Here is a 19491-nt window from a genome sequence, read left to right as displayed (position 1 = left end):
CTCCTCCCCCTCCTCTCCCTTCTCTTCCTTCTCTTCCCTTCCTTTTGAGGGGGTGGTCAGAGATGCTTGCCATAGTCACCAAAAATCATTAGTGTCCCATTATAGAAGAATTACCTGTTTACCTTTGTCAGGTACCAGAGACTTAGGTCATCCTTGCTTCTTTTCATTCCCTTCACCCCAACATTTAATTTAGCAAGCCTCCAAAATGTATCTAGAATTCATATACAGTTTGCCCTCTCCACTGTTACCTACCTTAGTCAAAGGCATCATTACTTCTTCAAATCATTCTAACAGGTCATTGTTCCCTTTTGCCTTCTTCCAGTAATTTTTCTGCAGAATGGCCAGTGCAACCTTTTTCAAGTATAAATCCTAGTCATGGTTTTCATTCCTTCCCCCATTTATAGCCGTTTTGACTTTCCATTGCGTTTCAAATAAAAGTGCAAATTCCAAATCCAAATTCTTACCACAGTTTACAGAGTGGGTCCTTGCCCACATTTCTGACCTCCTTTGTGTACATTATTTCTGCCTGCAACTGATCTTTCAATTCCATGAAAAAGGCATGTGCTTTTCCAGTTTAGGACTTTAGTACGTGCCCTGTAGACGATCCTCAGCCCCCTAACCGTGCACTTCTCCCAGCACTAGCTAGATTGAGCATTCTGAAGTGCCACTCTAGTCCAAGGACTTCCTGTTTCAGCAGGGACACAGTTTGAAAACTCCGGGTTTTGGCTCCTGCCCCTTCTGACCTCGGCTGTCACCAACGTTGCTCTGCTCACTATGGCCATTTCATTTCTCCCTTGAGCATGCCAGGCATGGTCCCATTTCAGGGCCTTTGCACATCACCTGTTTCTTCTACTTGAAATGTTCTTTATCAGATCTTTGCCCTGCTGTCTTCTCTCAGTCAGATCTCAATTCAGTGTTACTCTCGGAGAGAGGGCTTGGTGATAACTAGCTAAAGTAGCCTGCTCCTCCCAGCACTATCATGTTTATCCTAGTTTATCTTTGTCATAGTTTATTTTCGAATGTAAGCATTTTTAAAAAAGATTTATGCATTTATCTTTAGAGAGAGGAGAAGGGGAGAGAAATGTGGATGTGTGGGAGAAACACCAGTTGGCTGGGAATCGAACTGGCGACCTTTCGGTTTTCATGACTACGCCCAACCCACTGAGCCATACCAATCAGGGCAGAATGTAAGCTTTTTGAGGGTGGGGTGCCATCTGTCTTAGTTTGTGGTTCTATAACCACCACCTAGAACAGAGCCTGGCAAATGTAGATGCTCAGTAAGTGTTTGTTGACAGAATGACTTTGGTTAATTTCTGTTCATACTTCTTACCTTAAGCATCAGCTTTATAGAGAGGACCACCCTGATCATTCTATCTAGATTACTTCCTTCCTTATCTTATTCTTCATCATGCCACCCTGGTTACCTTGTTGGCATTTGTCACAATTTGGGGTTATATATTTGTTTATTCCTGTCCCCACAGGATTGTAAACTCCATGGGGCAGACACCAGGCAATTTAAACTTACGGCATTTTGGATGTAGAGACATTGCATATCGATGAGGAAATCCAGATCTTGTTAAAATAAAACTGAGCCTGAGAAATTTGACATCCTAATTTAAATATGGGGTCCTTGATTTACAAAACAGATTAATAATGTTTCTGGCCTGTTCCAGTGTTGTTGGTGCCCAGACTAAAAATAACTGTCATGATAGCAGCTAGAGGACACAGCTTCCTTGACTCTGTGGGCCTAATAATTAAGAAAATAAGCTATTTTGTTGCTAGGAATATATCACTTCTTTTGTAATAATGTCATTGGGAAAAAATATTCTCTCAACTGTATCTGTTTATGTAATGAGAATTCTATCATCATTGGTTTATAATCCCAGAAACCTGATTATTATACATAGGGTTAGAAGGAAAAAAAATGGAAGAGGAAAGTCAAATGCAGAGTTTTGTCAACAGACTTAAAAACCTTATATGGTGACATAAAAACATTGTCACTATAATTCAACATCTGCTTTTGCTTATTGGAATCAACCTGCTGTCCTTAGACCTGGGTGTATGTGTGTGGGCAAACCTAAAAATAACTTGACTGATGAAAAAGCAGCTGTGACTATTTTTAGTCCTGGGCAAAGGGTCACCAATTAGCCTAGAAGTATTGGGACAAGGGCTGTGTTCTGGTTTGAAGTACATTGTTAATTGCCTTAACAATTGATATGAGCTGGTATAATGAGATTTCAGGACAAGGATACCTTGTTCTGCTAGTTTGCTTAGTTTGTATTTTCAGATTCAGTTGTTGATAGTTGTGAGTTTGTTGTCATTTTAAAGTTAATAATTTTGATCTTTTTCTTAAATAGAAAGTCCCTTTAACATTTCATGTAATAATGGCTTCGTAATGATGAACTCCTTCAGCTTCTGGAAGCTCTTTATCTGCCCTTTGATTCTAAATGACAGCTTTGCTGGATAGTTATCTAGGTTGTAAGTCCTTACTTTTCGTGACTTTGAATACTTCTTGACAGTCCCTTCTAGCCTCCAAAGTTTCTTTTGAGAAATCAGCTGACAGTCTTGCTGGAACTCCTTTGTAGGTAACTCTCTGTTTTTCTCTTGCTGCTTTTAATGTTCTCTCTTCATCTTTAACCTTTGGCACTTTAATTATGATGTGTTTTGGTGTGGTCTTCTTTGAGTCCATAAATAAAATCTTCAAAACATGTTTGTGCTGATGAAAATGATCTATAAAAGGAAGAAAGTGGTGATGCAAGCAAGACGGAAAAATTAAAGGAGTAAATTATATGTCTTAAATCATTGGTTTCGAAGGTATTGAAAAATACTATTTACATGTTGTCTTATTTATAAATAAGATTATCTTTAAAATGATTCTAATGATTGTAAAAGTAGATGTGGTTATACTTTGGTGTAGTCCTTTAATGTTCTAAAATTTCCACATGCTTTTGCATTACATTATAGAACTAGACCACTTAAAAATGGAACTCCAAGAGTTTTTATCACATTTACTGGTGTTCATTTTAACATAACTTCAGGAGGTTTTTTGGGTCACTTTTTATTGCTTTCCTTCCAGTTTTTCATCCAGTATAGGTAGGTCATTAATTTGCTTTGACTAAAAGGTTTTATATAGACATACATGGTTATGAATAACCATAATGGTTTACCAATTAAGAATTAAGTTAGTGGTGGCTGTATTTCACATGTTTGGCATAGAGTGGATATTAATCTATATTCTACCAAACTATTCTACAGTTTCACCTTTTATTTAGAATATAGTAATATCAAAATGCTCACACATTATTGTTGTTTCTTTCAGGGATACGGCAGGCCAGGAGCGATTTCACACCATCACAACCTCCTACTACAGAGGAGCAATGGGTATCATGCTAGTATACGACATCACCAACGGCAAAAGTTTTGAAAACATCAGCAAATGGCTTAGAAACATAGATGAGGTGAGACCTAAAAATTGCATAAACCCTTCATGTGCTTGGTTGAGAAGAAAAAGTATTCTACTTGATCTGTAGTATATAATGTATTATTATCGAGCATTTCTACTTTTTAAATTTTTAATATTTTTTACCTTTTTCTTAAATTTTGGGGCAGGTCTATCTAGAACTTCATTCAAGGCAATTACTAAGCTACCCAAAAACTCTCTGTAGCCATCCTGTAAGATGGCCCCAAATAGAAGCTACCAATGGTTTTACACACCTTTTATTATGCAAAATATTTTCAATGTTGTATCATCTCCTTCCCCTATCCCCCAACCATGGGCTGTGGGGACTTTAGGGTCCCCTTGCTTTGCACCCCATTACAAGAGGAATTTACCTAGGAATGCAGGGGTGGTTTAACATATCAAAAAATCAGTGTAATTTACCATATGAATAACAGAAATGCCATGTGATCATTTCAAAAGATGTAGGAAAAACACTTGACAAAATCCAACACCTTTTCATGATAAAAACACTCAACAAACTAGAAATAGAAGAGAACTCTCTTAGCATAATAAAGGACATCTGTGAAAATCCCACAGGCAACGTCAGACCTGCTCCCGTACGATCAAGAACATGACAGGGATGCCTGTTCTGGTCACTGCTCTTCAGCATTGTACTGGAGGTTCTAGCAGACAGACAAATGGGGACACCAAGACTGTGAAGTTCAAGTCTGTTTCTGAGTGATCTTGTATATAGTAAATCCCGAGGAATCTGTACACATACAACAAAAAATCAGCTACGAGTGTTACCGACCCCACCCAGTATGGGGTGGGGGTGGTCCTACTGCTCACTGTCTACCAGGCAAACCTTCAAAGACGGAGGTGGGTGGAAAAGAAAGGAATCTTTTATTTAATGGAAAGTTTCTGCCAGAAATATCTGGGTAACAGAAGTAAGGGGAAAGAAGAAGTCAGAGCATGACAACAAAAGTAGTCTCATTATGACTACAGGTTCAAGAACTGGAAATAACACAAGAACTAAAACCTGTTCACAGTGCTGACTGTACCAACAAGGTCTTTGGAAATGATGGCAAGTTTCTGCCTCAAAGCCCGTTCCCTCCAAGGACCCAAAGAAAAATCACCCTGGGACCCTCTGCCAGCCCAGTTCAGGGTTGCCCCAAGAACCTCTTTTCCCACACAGAAGTACTATAAACGTGGGTGGCTTAGCTGGTCTCTGTTTGCTGTTCAGATGCAGGCATCTTTCGGAGTCTGTGCCCCCTGGCCTCTGCTTGTAGGCCTGTACTGGCCATCATTGGCAGGCGCTCTGGGGACCAATGACATGCCCCCTGCCTGGGGAAGGGGAAAGAACCAACAGCGTTTTTGCTTCCCGGCACACTCGGCTTCCAAAGTCCTCTCCCAGAATCCCGTGCATGCTGAAAGCCAGTGGGTGTCCAGCCTTCCGACCAGTGAGGGCCAGCATCAGCCATGTTGGCCTTTGCTCCTCTTCCAGCTGCCATGTTTAACAGGGGGGCCAAGTCTCCAGTCACACATGCGCAGCTCAAATCCCGTCCCCACTTACCTTAGCACTACCAGTTAGCAAGTTCTGTAAGGTTGCAGGGAGCAAGATCAGTATACAAAATCAGTTGTGTTTCTGTATACTCGAACTGAATAATACAAAGATGAAATTAAGAATATAATTCCATTTACCAAAGCATCAAAAAAATGTGAAAACTTAACCAAAGAAGGAAGATATGTACACTGAGACTATAAAACATTGAAAGAATTTAAAGATGATTTAAATAACTGGGAAGACTTCATATTGCTAAGATCACAGCACTGCCCAAAGTGATCTACAAACTCAGTTAATCACAGTCAGCTGCTTTTGGTGCAAACTGAAAAGCTCATCCTAAAATTCATATGGTAATGCAGATGGCCCTGAATAGCCAGACCGTCTTGAAATGAGGAATGACATTTAAGCCGAGACCTGAAGAGATGAGTAGAAGTCATCCAGATAAAGAAGGGGGCTGTGAAAAGAGTGTGATGGATTCAAATTTAAGAGAAATCAAAACTCAAAGTACTCTGGGTACCCAGAGAACCTAACTGCCTCGGCTGTGGGACATTCGGGGACAGGTGCACTGGACCAAAGATACATGTGATTTGCAGCTATTTTTCTCCTTCCATGGGTTGTTTTTTCACTTCGATAACATTGCCATTGACTCACTCAAGCTTTTAATTTTGATGAAGTATAATTTTTTTTCTTGCTTATGCTTTTGGTGTTATATCCAAGAAATCATTGTCAAATAGTGTCATAAAACTTCTCCTGTTTTCTAAGAGTTTTATACTTACAAGTCTTATACTCATATTTAGGTCTGATTCATTTTGAGTTCATTTTTATATATGATGTAAGTTAAGGGTACAACTTCATTCTTTTACATGTTGCTATGTAGTATTCCCAGCACCATTTGTTGAAGATTATCTTTTTCCCATTGAATGGTCTTGACATTCTTGTCAAAAGTCATTTGAATGTATATATGAGTTTATTTCTGTGCTGTCTATTTCGGTCATCTATATATCTATCTTTATGCTAGTAGCACAGTTTTGATGACTGTAGCTTTGTAGTAAGTTTTGAAATCAAGAAATAAGTATAAATCTTCCAACCTTGTACTTCTTTGTCAAGATAGTTTTGACTATCCAGGGTTCCTTGAGATTCCATATGAATTTTCTATTTGTGCAAAAGATTTCATTAGGATTTTGATGGAGCAAACATTTGTTTTTAACTGATTCTTCTGCATGGGTTCTTGTGCCTTAGCAGACTAGATTTTTGAGACTTTAAGGGCTCTGTAGAATTTCTAATTAATGCTTCTGTAGGATTATACCCATGATCTAAAATCATGATCCAGCTTGGATTTAGATTATGGACGAGAGATTCCGGCTTCAGCTCTCTTTCGCCTCTCTCTTCTTTTGGTGAGAACATATGTGGTAATCAGGCAGCCTCATACAGTGGGAAAATAATGTTTGACAGGGATTATGTCTTCGTTGTGTTTTTTCCCTGGGTAATTGAAGAATTTGTGTAAGCTCTTAGCATGGGATGATTTGGGGGTAATTCCTTTAAAACTTTCAGACCTGATATCATATATTGAGGGAAAGTCATTGGGGGGAGGTAGTTAGCCATAACTCATGGGATTGTGTAAATAAAATTTTTATTCCATTTTAGCATGCCAATGAAGATGTGGAAAGAATGTTACTAGGAAACAAGTGTGATATGGATGATAAAAGAGTTGTACCTAAAGGAAAAGGAGAACAGGTAAAGAGTTCCAAATGAGCTGCCTGGCTGGGGAGCTCAGTTGGTTAGAGCGTAGCCCTGACAGACCAAGGTTGCGGGTTCAATCCCTGGTCAGCACATACAAGAATCAACCAATGAATACATAAATAAGTGGAACAACAAATGGATGTTTCTCTCTCTCCCTTCTTCTCTAAAAATCAATAACTAAAAAAAAGGCTCTGAATGAAACTAATGTGCTGCCCTTCCTTTGTGAAGATGGCATTGCACGTGATTGTTTTTACAGTAGTGATACTGGGGTGCCCCGGCTGTTCACGTTGGTTTTTAATGCTGTTGGAAGGAGTCGTTTATGAGTGAACTTACTTCAGTATGTGTCCAACAGTTACAGAGTTAAATCTGTGGCAGTACCATTTTTAGCCATAGTTAAGCTACAAAGGGGAAAATACAAGTTACTGATTGTCAAATTTTAAAATTTAAGACATCAAAGAAATGTATCAATTAATGATTCCATAGATTGATAATCAGTTGCCTGTGACAAGCAGAAACTAGACACTGTCTAAGTCACTTTGAACTTCTCTCAAGTTTCCCCCTGGAGTAAGATACAGTTGACCCTTGAACAACGTGCCGACGCCTCACCCCTGTGCCATCGAAAGTCCATGTATGACTTTAGACTCCCCCAAAACGTGACTACAGTTGTCCCTCAGTATCTGTCTGCAGGGAATTGGCTGCAGGGCCCTCGGTGGATCCCAGAATCCAAAGACGCACAAGTCTCTTACATAAAATGGCATGGCATAATGCATACAGTGGGCCCCGCATCTGCGGGTGCAAAACCCAGGGATCCAAAGGGCCACATGTGTATTTACTGGAAAAAGTCCACACACCTCAGACCCGTGTTGTTCAGGATTCAACTGCCTTGTTTTAGAATACCTGAAGTAAGCTCTTAGAAGACTCTTTTATTATTTTTGTTTGTTTATTTTTAAAGAGCTTGACTGTTTGAATGTGGACCCATTGAAATAAACTGTGTTATGTAAGCTACTAGGAACTGCTGCCTTTAGCGTAATATTATTGTTGGCACTAAGATGCTAAAGTCATCAGTTGGCAACCTGTACTTGATAATTTTGTGATGACATTTTGCTTCTATTTTAGATTGCAAAGGAGCATGGTATTAGATTTTTTGAGACTAGTGCAAAAGCAAATATAAACATCGAAAAGGCCTTTCTCACATTAGCTGAAGATATCCTTCGAAAGGTAAGTTCCTGTTTTTATTTACTGTTAGGGCGCTCAGTTTCATAGTTGAACACCTGGTCTTTTCTAAGTACTAGATTTACATACAAAACGTGGGTTTGGGTGATACTGTTTTGGAACATTTAACCATCACCAGTACCTAATCCTCGAAAGTGAATTAAGGAACTGGGAGAACAGAGGGCCATGTGGAAATCTGTAGGATCTAGTCAGTAGTAATAGTTACTGTCCTGAGCTCCCACACTTACTCTCTAGTCCCTAAGTCCCTACTCTTTTTTCCCAGCTTTTTGTCTGGTCCATTGTGTTGTGGCTTTTCTGTTTACTTTTAGATTCATTTCTCTTTCTTTGCATTTCCATAGATCATTTTTAAAAATTTAAGAGGTGAACATTCTGTAGTTATTGCTACAGAATCACTATTCTCCTGTATAGTTATTCTCATGTGCTAGTAAAGGGTGTGTATATATTATACGCAGAATAAACAGAGTAGATCCACCCCCAGATTTTATTTAGCCAGTCATTTCAATCTGTCATGTAAAAAGAATAATAAAAATTAGGCTGAAAATGTGATCTCAGGGGATTCATTTTACCTCAAGGTTAGTTTCTGTGTTTCATTTGTAAAACCCCAAAAGTTAGCAGTGCAAGTAACTGGTGGCAAAATTGGGAGGTCCGATTTTCATATTTTCCCTCAAATGAGTAGATTTGGTTATGAGTCCTGAATTCTCTGTTCAGTCTGTAGTAATTTATATGCAAATAAAATTAGAGAAAATCTGACACAAATCTTAAAAGGAGAAACATTGTATAGGAGAAAATTTCATTGCTTCTGGTAACCTTTCAGCTTTTATTTTTCAAAAACCAACCCAAAGATTTTAAAAATATATGTATACACATGCACACAATGTAAACTGTAATAGAGGTAGAATATCAAATAAAAATCTAGTAAGATCTCGGAGAAACCAAGCAACTTAATTTTCAGTAAAGTGGTATCTTGTTAACCATGGTTGAATGTTCAAACTGGGTAAAACAGGCCTCGGTCACTGCTGTTCAGAGTGACTGTAAAACAAAGCCTGTGCCCTTCCTTGTTTGCCAGCATCCTGCAGGTTAAGTCTGGTGGCTGTGACACAGTGAGCAGTAAAAAGCAAGTTAGGATATAATTGTGTAGTGTGATCTTATTTTTTAAATTATTCAACACACACACGTTTAGCATCATAATATAGTGGCATGGTCACACCGCATTTGGTTATGTTTAGCAAACAAAGATGGAAGGAAGGATGTGAACTCTTACATCCTGATTTCTCCAGTGCAGCAGTGACAGTAAGAGGAGGGTGATACAGGACAGCATCCTGAATTGGTAGAAAGTATTTGTCAGAGATTGGTGGATCACAGTGAAAAATTATTCCAGGATTTACAGAACTTGTCACAAACTTGTTGAAATACCCTTGTCTCTGTTCTTTCTCTTTCTGGATATTTTGGTCTTTGTTGTTTTTTATTTCTGCCCATACTATGTTCCTTGATCTTCTCATCAGTCTTTGCATTTTTTAAAAATAGTGCTATATCAAAAAAAAATAGTGCTATATTGTCATTGTGTGATCTGTGTCCCACTGAGGTAGATCTTCCTTGTTTTCATATTAAAGGTTAAAAAGTATGGATGCACCAATAAATAAAGATCTCAGTGTAGCATCTTTCCCATGTAGGCAGGCCCAGATAGAGGTAGCATTTTTTTCACACAGTTTTCAATCTGGTAATCTGAGTTAAAACATCAAACATAAATTTGCTTAACATTAGGTGTGAAACACAGTAGTGGTTTTTGACTAGCAACTCTTTGTGCAGAACTTTTTCTCCTGAGTTGATAAAAGAAAAATCATTTCTGTAATGCAAACTTCAGTCTCAAAAAGCAAGCAGCTACACAGAAAAGGGCTGTTTCACTTTTCTGAAGTTAGACATCACCTAACATTAGTTTTATGCATTTGCTTGATAATGCTTTTTAGTACTAAGTACTCAGGGGTCAGGGACTAGGAGATAACAAATTGCTCTGCAAAAGTGTTAGGGGCAGGGAGGATTTCAGAAGCTTTTCAGAGATTTCAGGGGAGTGCTGGGAGGCCACTAGATATTTCACAGCTTGGAGAAAGCAAGCAAAATGAATACCAAGAATAAAGCTCCCAAATCTCTACTTTGCACAGGAGAGAAAACCTGTCTCATGACTGTAATTGCATTCTGTTACATAAATTAACATTTATGAGAGTATTTCTGTTGAATCTTGATTTATCTGTGGCAGTGTTTTTTCATGGGTTGCTTTCCTTGTGTGTTTGTTGCAGACCCCTGTAAAAGAGCCCAACAGTGAAAATGTAGATATCAGCAGCGGAGGCGGCGTGACGGGCTGGAAGAGCAAATGCTGCTGAGCGCCCTCCCGTTCCATCAGTTGCCATCCACCACCCTGTTTTCTCTTGCTGCAAAATAAACCACTCTGTCCATTTTTAACTCTAAATAGCTATTTTTGTTCCTCATCTTAACTATCCAGTCCACCTATTTTATTTGTTCTTTCATCTGTGACTGCTTGCTGACTTTATAATTTTCTTTAAACAAAAAAGTGTATAGAAAAATCATGTCTGTGACTTCATTTTTAAATGTACTTGCTCAGCTCACCACTGCATTTCAGTTGTATTATAGTCCAGTTCTTATCAACATTAAAACTTATAGCAATCATTTCAACTCTATTCTGCAAATTGTATAAGAATAAAAGTTAGAATTAACAATTTTATTTTGTACAACAGTGGAATTTTCTGTCATGGAGAATGTGCTTGAGTCCCTTTAATCTATAGACATGTAATAGCGAAAGAAACAAACAAAAGCCAGGAAAACACTCATTTTCGCCTTGAATATGTAAATGGGATTAATTTTGTCCCGTGCCTTATGTGGAAAGGAACTTTGGTTTTTCCTTTTTTTTTTTGTTTGGTTTTGTTTTGTTTTGATGGAAGCATGTGCAGGAGACATCCAAACATAAACCATTAAAATGTTTGTAGTTCACTTGGCTGTAATTTTCCAAGTAGTTAATTGAGGACAAAGGATAGCACAGAAGTGACAGCTTTGGTTTGCCGAGACTCATATTAAGTGGCCTTGAGGTTTAAAACTATTCCTGCCACCGGTTCTTCTTCTTGGCCACTTTCTCCCTGTGTTTGTTGTCTTCCTGCATGCTGCTTTATTTGCTTTTCCCTCCCCCACCACCTCGTGGTATGAGTTACTTTAAAATGGAAGGGGCAAACTGGTAGGTTTGTTGAGTTTAACATAAAGCACTGATTTAACTTGCTAAGTAAACTGAAAGAAAATTCTAACTGCCTACTATTCAAATGTCAGTTAATTGTGTCTTCCCCTCATTTTGTCTCCCCTAAAATCTGTGCCCCAGATCCTTTCATTTGCTGTTGAACTTCATGCTCGCCTTCTCCTTCCCTCTTGGTTCCCCTAGCCATTGCATTTATGAAATGGAAGAGTTCATTGCATGCACTAGTGTTTGGAGGGTGTCGTGGTTCGTCTTTCTAATTAGGTATATAGCCTATTCACTTTCCTAGAGTAAATCTGTAACCCGAATTTGGGTAGCCTCTGTTTTGGCAACTCCTCTAGCAGTTTGGTAGCCCAGTAAAGGTTGTGGGGGAAAAGGTGGGAAGGAGGAGTGAAATTTATTAACCTGTTTGCCAAATATATTGAGATTTGGCCTTCGAAGAACACTTTTTCAGTGTTAAGTTATCTTCACCTTAAGATTTAGAAATACCTTAGTGTATTATTAATTTTAAGTCCTCTCACATCCCTTTGGAGAACTTGTATTAATTACCATGGAGTCAGAAAAAGGACAACAAAAGGCTTTTCATGTAAAGATCAGATCTCTAGCCATCTCTAACCCTGTCCTTTCCCCCCTCGCCCCCACTTCATTTTTCTAGTTTTGCTTCATTGCTTATCATTAGGGTAGGGTAGTTAAGTTTGCTACGCTGCTAGCATCCTAAGATGATACCTTTGTTGAAATAATTGTGAATAGCATGATTCATTTCTAGCAGAGGCTGAGTTTAGGACAGCAGCTTCCATTGAAAAGCCTTTCTGTGTTGTGGACAGCATTTTAATGCCCCCTTGGCTCACATAAACAAGTAGGGACGTATCTGCTACGAATGCCTGCGAGTGTTTTCAGATAGTGCCCTAAAAGCAGTTTTATATGCCTTGCTGGTGGTTGTTCCTAGCTCTTCCCCCCTCACTTGACTTTATCATTGTTTACTCCTAGTAAAAGCAGCATTGCCAAATAATCCCTAATTTTCCACTAAAAAAAAAATAATGAAATGATGTTAGGCTTCTTGAAAAGTTTTAAGGTTAAACCTACTGTTGTTAATTAATTTTGGTGTGTTTGTTGCTTTCCTTTATCTGGAATGTGGCAGTTTTTTTTTTATTTTTAATCTTTACTCATTCAATTCAGTCAGTGACTTAAGGTTTGAGAGCTAAGCACTGGGATTTGTTGGGTAACAGACTGACAGTTTTGTTTGCATAATTATAATCGGCATTGTACATAGAAAGGGTATGGCTACCTTTTGTTAAATCTGCACTTTCTAAATATCAAAAAAAAAAGGGAAATGGAGTATAAATCAATTTTTGTATAACCTGTTTGAAACATGAGTTTTATTTGCTTAATATTAGGGCTCTGCCCCTTTTTCTGTAAGTCTCTTGGGATCCTGTGTAGAAGCTGTTCCCTCTCATTAAATACCAAACAGTTAAGTCCATTCTCTGGTACTAGCTACAGATTCGGTTTCATATTCTACTTAACAATTTAAATAAACTGAAATATTTCTAGATGGTCTACTTCTGTTCATATAAAAACAAAACTTGATTTCCAACTGTGTGGCTTGGTTCTCATTTATTTGTGGAGTTGAAAATGGAGGATTGCTTTGGAAAACAATGCAGAATGAGTATTAGAAGGCAGACAAAGAAAGGAAATAACTTTCTCAACTTCTGGAAAACTGGGAAGGCAATTGCAAGAACTGTCTTTGGTGAGAAACTACATTAAAAAATAGACTTACGTCTAGGACAGTAAAGCAGAAGCATCCTGGCGTCAGAAGACATACACCTCAATCCTAGTCCCTTGCCAGCTCGCCACACTGGAGTCGGCCACCCGTGGGCACGGAGGCAGACTCACCAGACTGGAGGCCGAATCCTTTTTGCAGTGACTCGTAGCTGAAGAGCAAGGTATTTCCTACCTTCTATGTGAACCATAATATGAGACATCTTTTTCATATAGAATATTGTGGAAGGAGATGTTTAATCCTGTATTAAGGCCCTATTAAGTCAATAAGTGAAGATTGGTTGACAAGATTCTCTCTGCTGGAAGGGCAGTGTGTAGAGGTTTTCTCAGACTGTTCATGAGAATCACCCAGAGTGTTCCTAATGCTTCCCCATTCACTCCCCGCGCGCTTCTGCTTTGTTGTGCCTGGGTGAGGCCTGGGATTCTGCTTTTGTGATTGGTACAGGAAAGTAGAAGATGGTCTCTCCTCTGAAATACATAAGCTAGTTTAGAAGCAAAAGCAATTAACAATCAGCTATGCATACACCAGAGCCAGATAGTTGTGATCCAGATTTTAAGTGCTGTATTAACAGAAGAGCAAGTCCAGTTGAACTAATTGAAAGAATAAAGAGCAAGAATAGTGGGGGTGGCTCTTGAGGGAGGAAGGACGTGAATGGGTTCTTAGATAATGTGGATTGGTTGGCTGAGGGTTACGGTTAGAAGGGCCCACGGGCAGATCAGCAACATACTTACATGAGAAACTAAGTCCAACTGGACAGTGTGATAGGCAGTTGGGAGACCTGATACGCCGCCTCGGCGGCAGCGTGAGGAAAACAAGTCTAGGGAGGTTGGAAGAGAAGTGGGTTCTCGGGAATGTGTGAAGGGGAAAGCCCTGCCTAGTAGAAGCTCACTGGGTGCTGTGGCACTCAGGTTCTCTGGGTCATGTCGTCAACAGCCTGGTGAAGTAGTACCCAGTGTGCAAAGTCAGATGAAGGTTTCACAGCCAGTTGGTGCTGGAGCTGGGTTCTGACACCAGTGGGCCTTCACTCGTGCCAGTTTCTCAGGATGCGGTCCTGTGGTTTGGTCCTCGTGATTGTAAGTGTGGTGATAAACGTGCCAGAGCAAACAGCAGGGTAGAATGGTAGAATGTAATCTTACCTATTTAATGAAGCCATTTAGCCTAACTTTGGTACCTTCTAACAGAGTAATTCCTTTGAAAAGGGTTTAGCTCAGTTTACTGCTCTTGCTTTATTTAAACCTTACTACCTACCTCTCACCACCTGTTTAATTCTGTGTGTCCTCCCTCCGTCACACCATCTTTTGGCTGAAAGTAACAAAGGCAGTTGCTTTTCACAATTGTCTTAATTGGCTTTCTGAGGATCAACTTTGAGAGGGTCTTTTTGAATGAGTAACAGTGGTGAAATAGCTCAAAATATAGGGGAGGGGAAAGAGGGCAGCTGCATATAGTTTATGCCAGCTTCCTAGATGGATTCGCAGTCGTTTAAATAAAGACTGGTGGTGCGGTATGCCTCGGTGTAAGGTCAGGGGTCACAGAGGGCAGACGAGGGCACCCAGCTTTTCTGGGACACGTGAGTTCAGGTGTGAGATTTCCAGCATCGAGAGAGGAGAGGTGATGTATTCCTGTTGCAGCCCGTTAAAAAGAGCATTCACGGGTAGTAAGGACAGAAAACCTCTAGCATAAAATTCATAAATTTCTACCCTTAAGGGTCATTCACAAAGTGAAAATGTCTCCAATGCAAATTCATAAAAGTGCAAAAAATTGCTTATATGCCTCTATCATTTTTTAAAAATTTCAGTAAAAATGCAAGAGTAAATTGTGAATTGATGGTGATGTTTCTACAGGGAGCTTTAAAAAGTCTAGGTCTGTAGCTTTATGGTGATTTTACTTGATAGAGACAGTTTATTGCTTCTGAAAGAAAGGGTAATTCACATTCTTACTAGATTGTGAAATGGCCTCAATTGGTCTTTGACTGGAGCTAGAGAGGAATCAGTCCAAGATTAACTCCCCAGAGGAGCGCTCCAAGTGCAGGCTCTCAGCGCTACATGGGAAGGGGCCATTTGCTTCAGGCACCGGAAGTGCAGGAAGCAGAGCTGATGTTACTAGAACAATGACAGGACTCAAAGGAGAGGTCATCGCTTTATTATAGAGTTGAGAAACATTGACTGTCACCCACTGGTTGTCCCCCATTGGTTGATTCTTGTATGTGCCCTGATGAGGCATTGAACCCGTGACTTTGGGGTATCCAGATGATGCTCTAACCAGCTGAGCTACCTGGGCAGGGCAACTGTGCCTCTTAGGAAGGGCCTGAAGGATCCCATTAAGGCCTCCTGAGTTTCACATTGTCAGACAATTTAGGTCTGGGAGGTTCTGAAGGCAGATGCTGGAGTGCAATTACCTGGACGAAGAGACTGAGCGGCATCTCCAGGCGAGCTGGCTGCGGTGAGGGAGGCAGATTTGAAGTCATCTGAGGGGTAGGAGGCCACTGCTCCGGGCCTTTGTTTATGGTGTGCACGTTCCCGCAGCTGTGAGAACATTGGGCCGTGAGCTGGTCACTCCTCCCCCTTAGCACGGGCTAGCTCTGTTTGCCTAGGATAGGTATTGCTTTTCCAGTTTAAATTCTGGGTCACTCATGTGGGAGGCTACATGAATAGTTTTGTGCTTGTCTTCTTTTCTAATCACTCAGCTTTGGGGCTCTTCCCCTCACCGTCATCTAGTCCTGTTCAGTTTTGTTACGTTACCTTCTGTCTTCCCCTTGGCATTCCCGCTGTCTGGTTTTGGTACCTGCACCTCTCTTTTGGGCCACTGCGTTAATCCCCTCACGGATCAGCTAGTCCATCTTGCACAGATGAGAATGTTCATCTTCTGAACACCCCGTTTCCTGCTCCAGAACCGACAGCCAGGATCTGTCAGGGATCCAACCAACAGTTGAGGGCCTTCTCCAGCCCCCAGCCCATTGTGACAGCCTTACCTTTCAACCGAAGTGCTACGCAAACCCACTCAGCTACTCGCAGGCCTCAGAACGGGTCCGGCAACAGAGTCGCTTTTCTTAGCCACACTTTTCAGAGTGGCTAAACCTTCCGTAGCAAGCGAACGTGGGATCCACCTTACGCTTTATGAAGACTTCGATAGTCTGGGCCCTTTTCCCACGGAAAGAAGTCAGCTTCTTTTCTGCATTTGGAGGGAAGTAAGGAAGGTGACGTGCAGGTGAGAGAAAGTATTACAGGACAGTGAAGACTGTGCTCTTGAGGGTGGTTTTACTTGGGGGATATGAAAAGAGGCATTTCAAAGTTGAACGCAGAAACTGGACAGGGCTTGCTCGAGGCAAAGATAGACGTTTTGCTAGATAAATTGTATACCCGGGGCGTGACTACCCACCATGACCTGCTCGCTTAGAGACCTGCTCAGTCTGTGATCAGATCCCCTCTGAGGTTCCTTTCCATAGACCCCCTTTTTGTCCGCACTTCCCTAAACAGACCGCACTGCTGGTCACCGAACAGTGATGGGGGCAGAGTAAGCTGTCATGGCATGTCAGTTATTTTGAGCTGAAGATATTTGAGTTCCCCAAATTCCTCATCTCCCTGGGGGAAAGCATGCCTCCCCAAACAACTCATTTGCCATAAAACACCCCCAAGGGAGCAACTCCTATCTCTTGAGAGATTTGTACCACACCCCAAAACACTGCCTTCTATGTTTTTGTGCTTTGGTACTAAGTACTGAAAAGTATTTATCTCCTATCTGTTCTAAGGGTCCAGTTATCTTTCCCAAAAGTCATTCGTTTTAAATGCTCTTTCTGCCCCGGCCCCTTTTAAGGAGCCATCTGTTCTCTGCCCTTCCCCGTTCCCTGTGAGGGTAGTATATAAGCCCCAAGTTCTAGGACATGCATTTGTCTGTGAACTCCCAGATTCGTAGTTAATAAAAATCTTTTCTCTTACTGATCTGTTCTTTGTCAGCTTAATTTGCAAGGCTCCAAACACTGCTTCTGAGAGAGAGTAGAGAGCATTTTTCTCCCTACAGTAAACAAGGTGATGGTTCTCTACAGAGAAATATTCCAACAAAAAAAGAAGAAGAAGAAGAAGTAGCCCTGGCTGGTGTGGCTCAGTGGATTGAGCATCAGCCTCCCACCCGAAAGGTTGCTGGTTTGATTCCCAGTCAGGACACACCTGGGTTGTGGGCCAGGTCCCCAGTTGGAGGTGCACAAGAGCTACCTGTTGATACTTCTCTCACACATAAATATTTCTCTCCCTCTTTCTCCTCTCCTCTCTAAAAAGAAATAAATTTTTGGAAAGATGGCCAAAAAATAAATAAGAAATAAGGAAAGAGAGAATACTATTATTTTGCAACCTCTAATGAAGTCAGGGGTCTAGGGATGATCCACGGCTGCTACCATCACAAAGAGAGACCCGATGAAATGAAGACATCCAGACGCATTGCGCCTTAGGGCGCAAGCACAGTAAGTACTTCCTGTGATGAGACCGTGTCCAAAAGTGTCACAGCCCAGATCACTCCTCTGTTCCAGATCCTGCTACCAATTTATAGGAAATCATCTAAGGACAGAAGAACATATCAGACTACATCAAGTAAAAAAACCAACAGACCGATAAGTTTTGCAGGATAATTGATTCACTGTTTTCAACATTGAAATTTTAGTGGGGGAGAGAAAGAGAATGTAAATAAAAGACCGAAAGAAAAAAAAGCAGGCAAAACTAAACCTTTATGTGTTCAGAAAAATGCAGAGGTAATACACTGTAAAGAAAATTAAGAACATGATGACCTTCAAAGTCAGGAGAGGGCTATTTTTAGCAAGGAGGGAGGAGTTATAAATAGAATTATAAAGGGACTCTCAGGGACACTAAATCCTGTCTTCTGACATGGATGTTGTTTACAGAGGAGTTTGCCTTATAACAATTCATTCATCTATACATTTGTTTTATGTGGGTTTTAAATCTTGTATTATACTTAAGCATAAAAGGCTCTGTGTGTGTTTAAAATTATATCGGGTAGCTCACAATCCCCAGGACCACAGAAAACGGTTTCAGAGTCTGCGCAGCCCAGACTAAAGCTCAAAACCAGGCTCAGCAAAATGGGTCGGCCGAGGCCCTGGAGTCCCTGCTGCTAAGCCTCACGCTCCAAGAATTGTCCCTGTTACCTCTGGAAATACAGCTGCCACCAATGCAAAATCCTTGCTAATAAGGTGGATGCTGTGTCGCCTCTGCTGCTTCGTTTCAGTAGTTGCTGCTGCGAAGTTGGGTGGTTGGGTTGGGTGAAGCCCAGAATAGGTGCCCACGTTCCATATGGCAGGGGAGTGGGGGAAAGAGGATCTTGTCTTCGGATTCAGTAGTGAGGGGTGAGCTCTGATGCTACAGTGGAGGAGTCAGGTGCTGGTTGGACAAAAAGAATGACTAATGTCCACTCTGCTCATGATGCTCAAATTTAATTGCGTGTAAGAATCACCTGAGGTGACTTCCAGTCAAGATGGCGGTGTAGGTAGCTGCGCTACTTGAATCCTCCCACAGCCATATCAGAATTACAGCTAAATTACACAACAGCCGTCATTCAGAACTGCCTGAAGTCTGGATGAATGGAAGTCCTACAACTAGGGATTTAAAGAAGCCACGTGGAGACTGGTAGGAGGGGCAGAGAGCAGAAGGGGCTGGTCCCCCACCCATGTATGGCAGATAAAAATCAGGAGGGATATCTTAGTTTGGGGTGCCCCCTGAGGAGTGAGGGGTCTTAGCCCCACACCAGGCCCCCAAGTCCGGAGTTCCAGTGCCAGGAAGAGAAGTGTTCATGACTTCTGGCTGCAAAACCTGATGGGGATAGAGGCTGAGTGAGATGAAGGCTTCTAGAGTCCCAGGCATTTCCCCTTAAAGGGCCTGTGCTTGAACCTACTCAGACTCACCCCTGGTGAGCTCCACCACTGGGGCAGCAGCTTGAAAGGCACCAGAGACATACAGGGAGGAGCTGAAGTGTGTGGCGGCAGGGCGAGAGCTGGGGAGAGCTGGAGAACTGTTGGCAGGGGCCATTGTTTCTTTGATGAGCCCTCCCCCAAGAGAGGGCAGGTGGGTGCCATATCTGAGTCTCTATCAAACTGGCTGTCACTGTTTGCTCTGTTCTGGTGATTCCCTGAGACCCTGCCCCACCAAACTTTTGAGACCACCCAAGCTGTTTTCAGTGCCTTCCCATATGAATGGCTTATCTGGGCTCATGCTTCAGACTTTCCTAAAATCCCTGAAACAGGCGGCATCTGGCCTCAGCGTGCCCCATACCTCTCGCTAAGAGGCCCCAGGCCTGAGCCAGCAGCAGCTGGCCATGGTTTGTAGCTTGGGCCACGCAAAGGTAGCAGGCAGCTGCAAATCACTTTGTAACTCAAACCGGGAGGCCCTGGGCAGAACGCAAGCGGCAGCTGACCTTGCCTTGCACCTCCCGGGAGGCCCCAGAGCCAGTGCACCCAGTGGACAGCTTCAGGCCACGTTGAACCACAAAAACAC

The 19491-nt window shown here is 41.4% G+C and overlaps 1 protein-coding gene across 1 annotated transcript in view; it reads left to right on the top strand.

Annotated features, from left to right (window-relative positions):
* RAB10 (RAB10, member RAS oncogene family) overlaps nucleotides 1–12773 on the top strand; it is a 65862-nt gene extending 53089 nt beyond the window's left edge. Inside the window, exons 3-6 of the mRNA XM_045844482.1 lie at nucleotides 3320–3458; nucleotides 6648–6737; nucleotides 7860–7961; nucleotides 10268–12773. Of these exons, the coding sequence (XP_045700438.1) occupies nucleotides 3320–3458; nucleotides 6648–6737; nucleotides 7860–7961; nucleotides 10268–10351 (415 nt within the window). The 3' untranslated portion in view covers nucleotides 10352–12773. The remainder of the gene's footprint in view (nucleotides 1–3319; nucleotides 3459–6647; nucleotides 6738–7859; nucleotides 7962–10267) is intronic.
* The last annotated feature ends 6718 nt before the right edge of the window (nucleotides 12774–19491 follow it).

The sequence above is a fragment of the Phyllostomus hastatus genome, unplaced genomic scaffold, assembly GCF_019186645.2.
Source record: "Phyllostomus hastatus isolate PE091 unplaced genomic scaffold, TTU_PhHast_1.1 phas_contig_402, whole genome shotgun sequence".
In the NCBI taxonomy this organism is placed as follows: Eukaryota; Metazoa; Chordata; class Mammalia; order Chiroptera; family Phyllostomidae; genus Phyllostomus; species Phyllostomus hastatus.
Note: the sequence above shows the minus strand (reverse complement) of the source record. Positions and strands in the feature narration are given on the sequence as shown.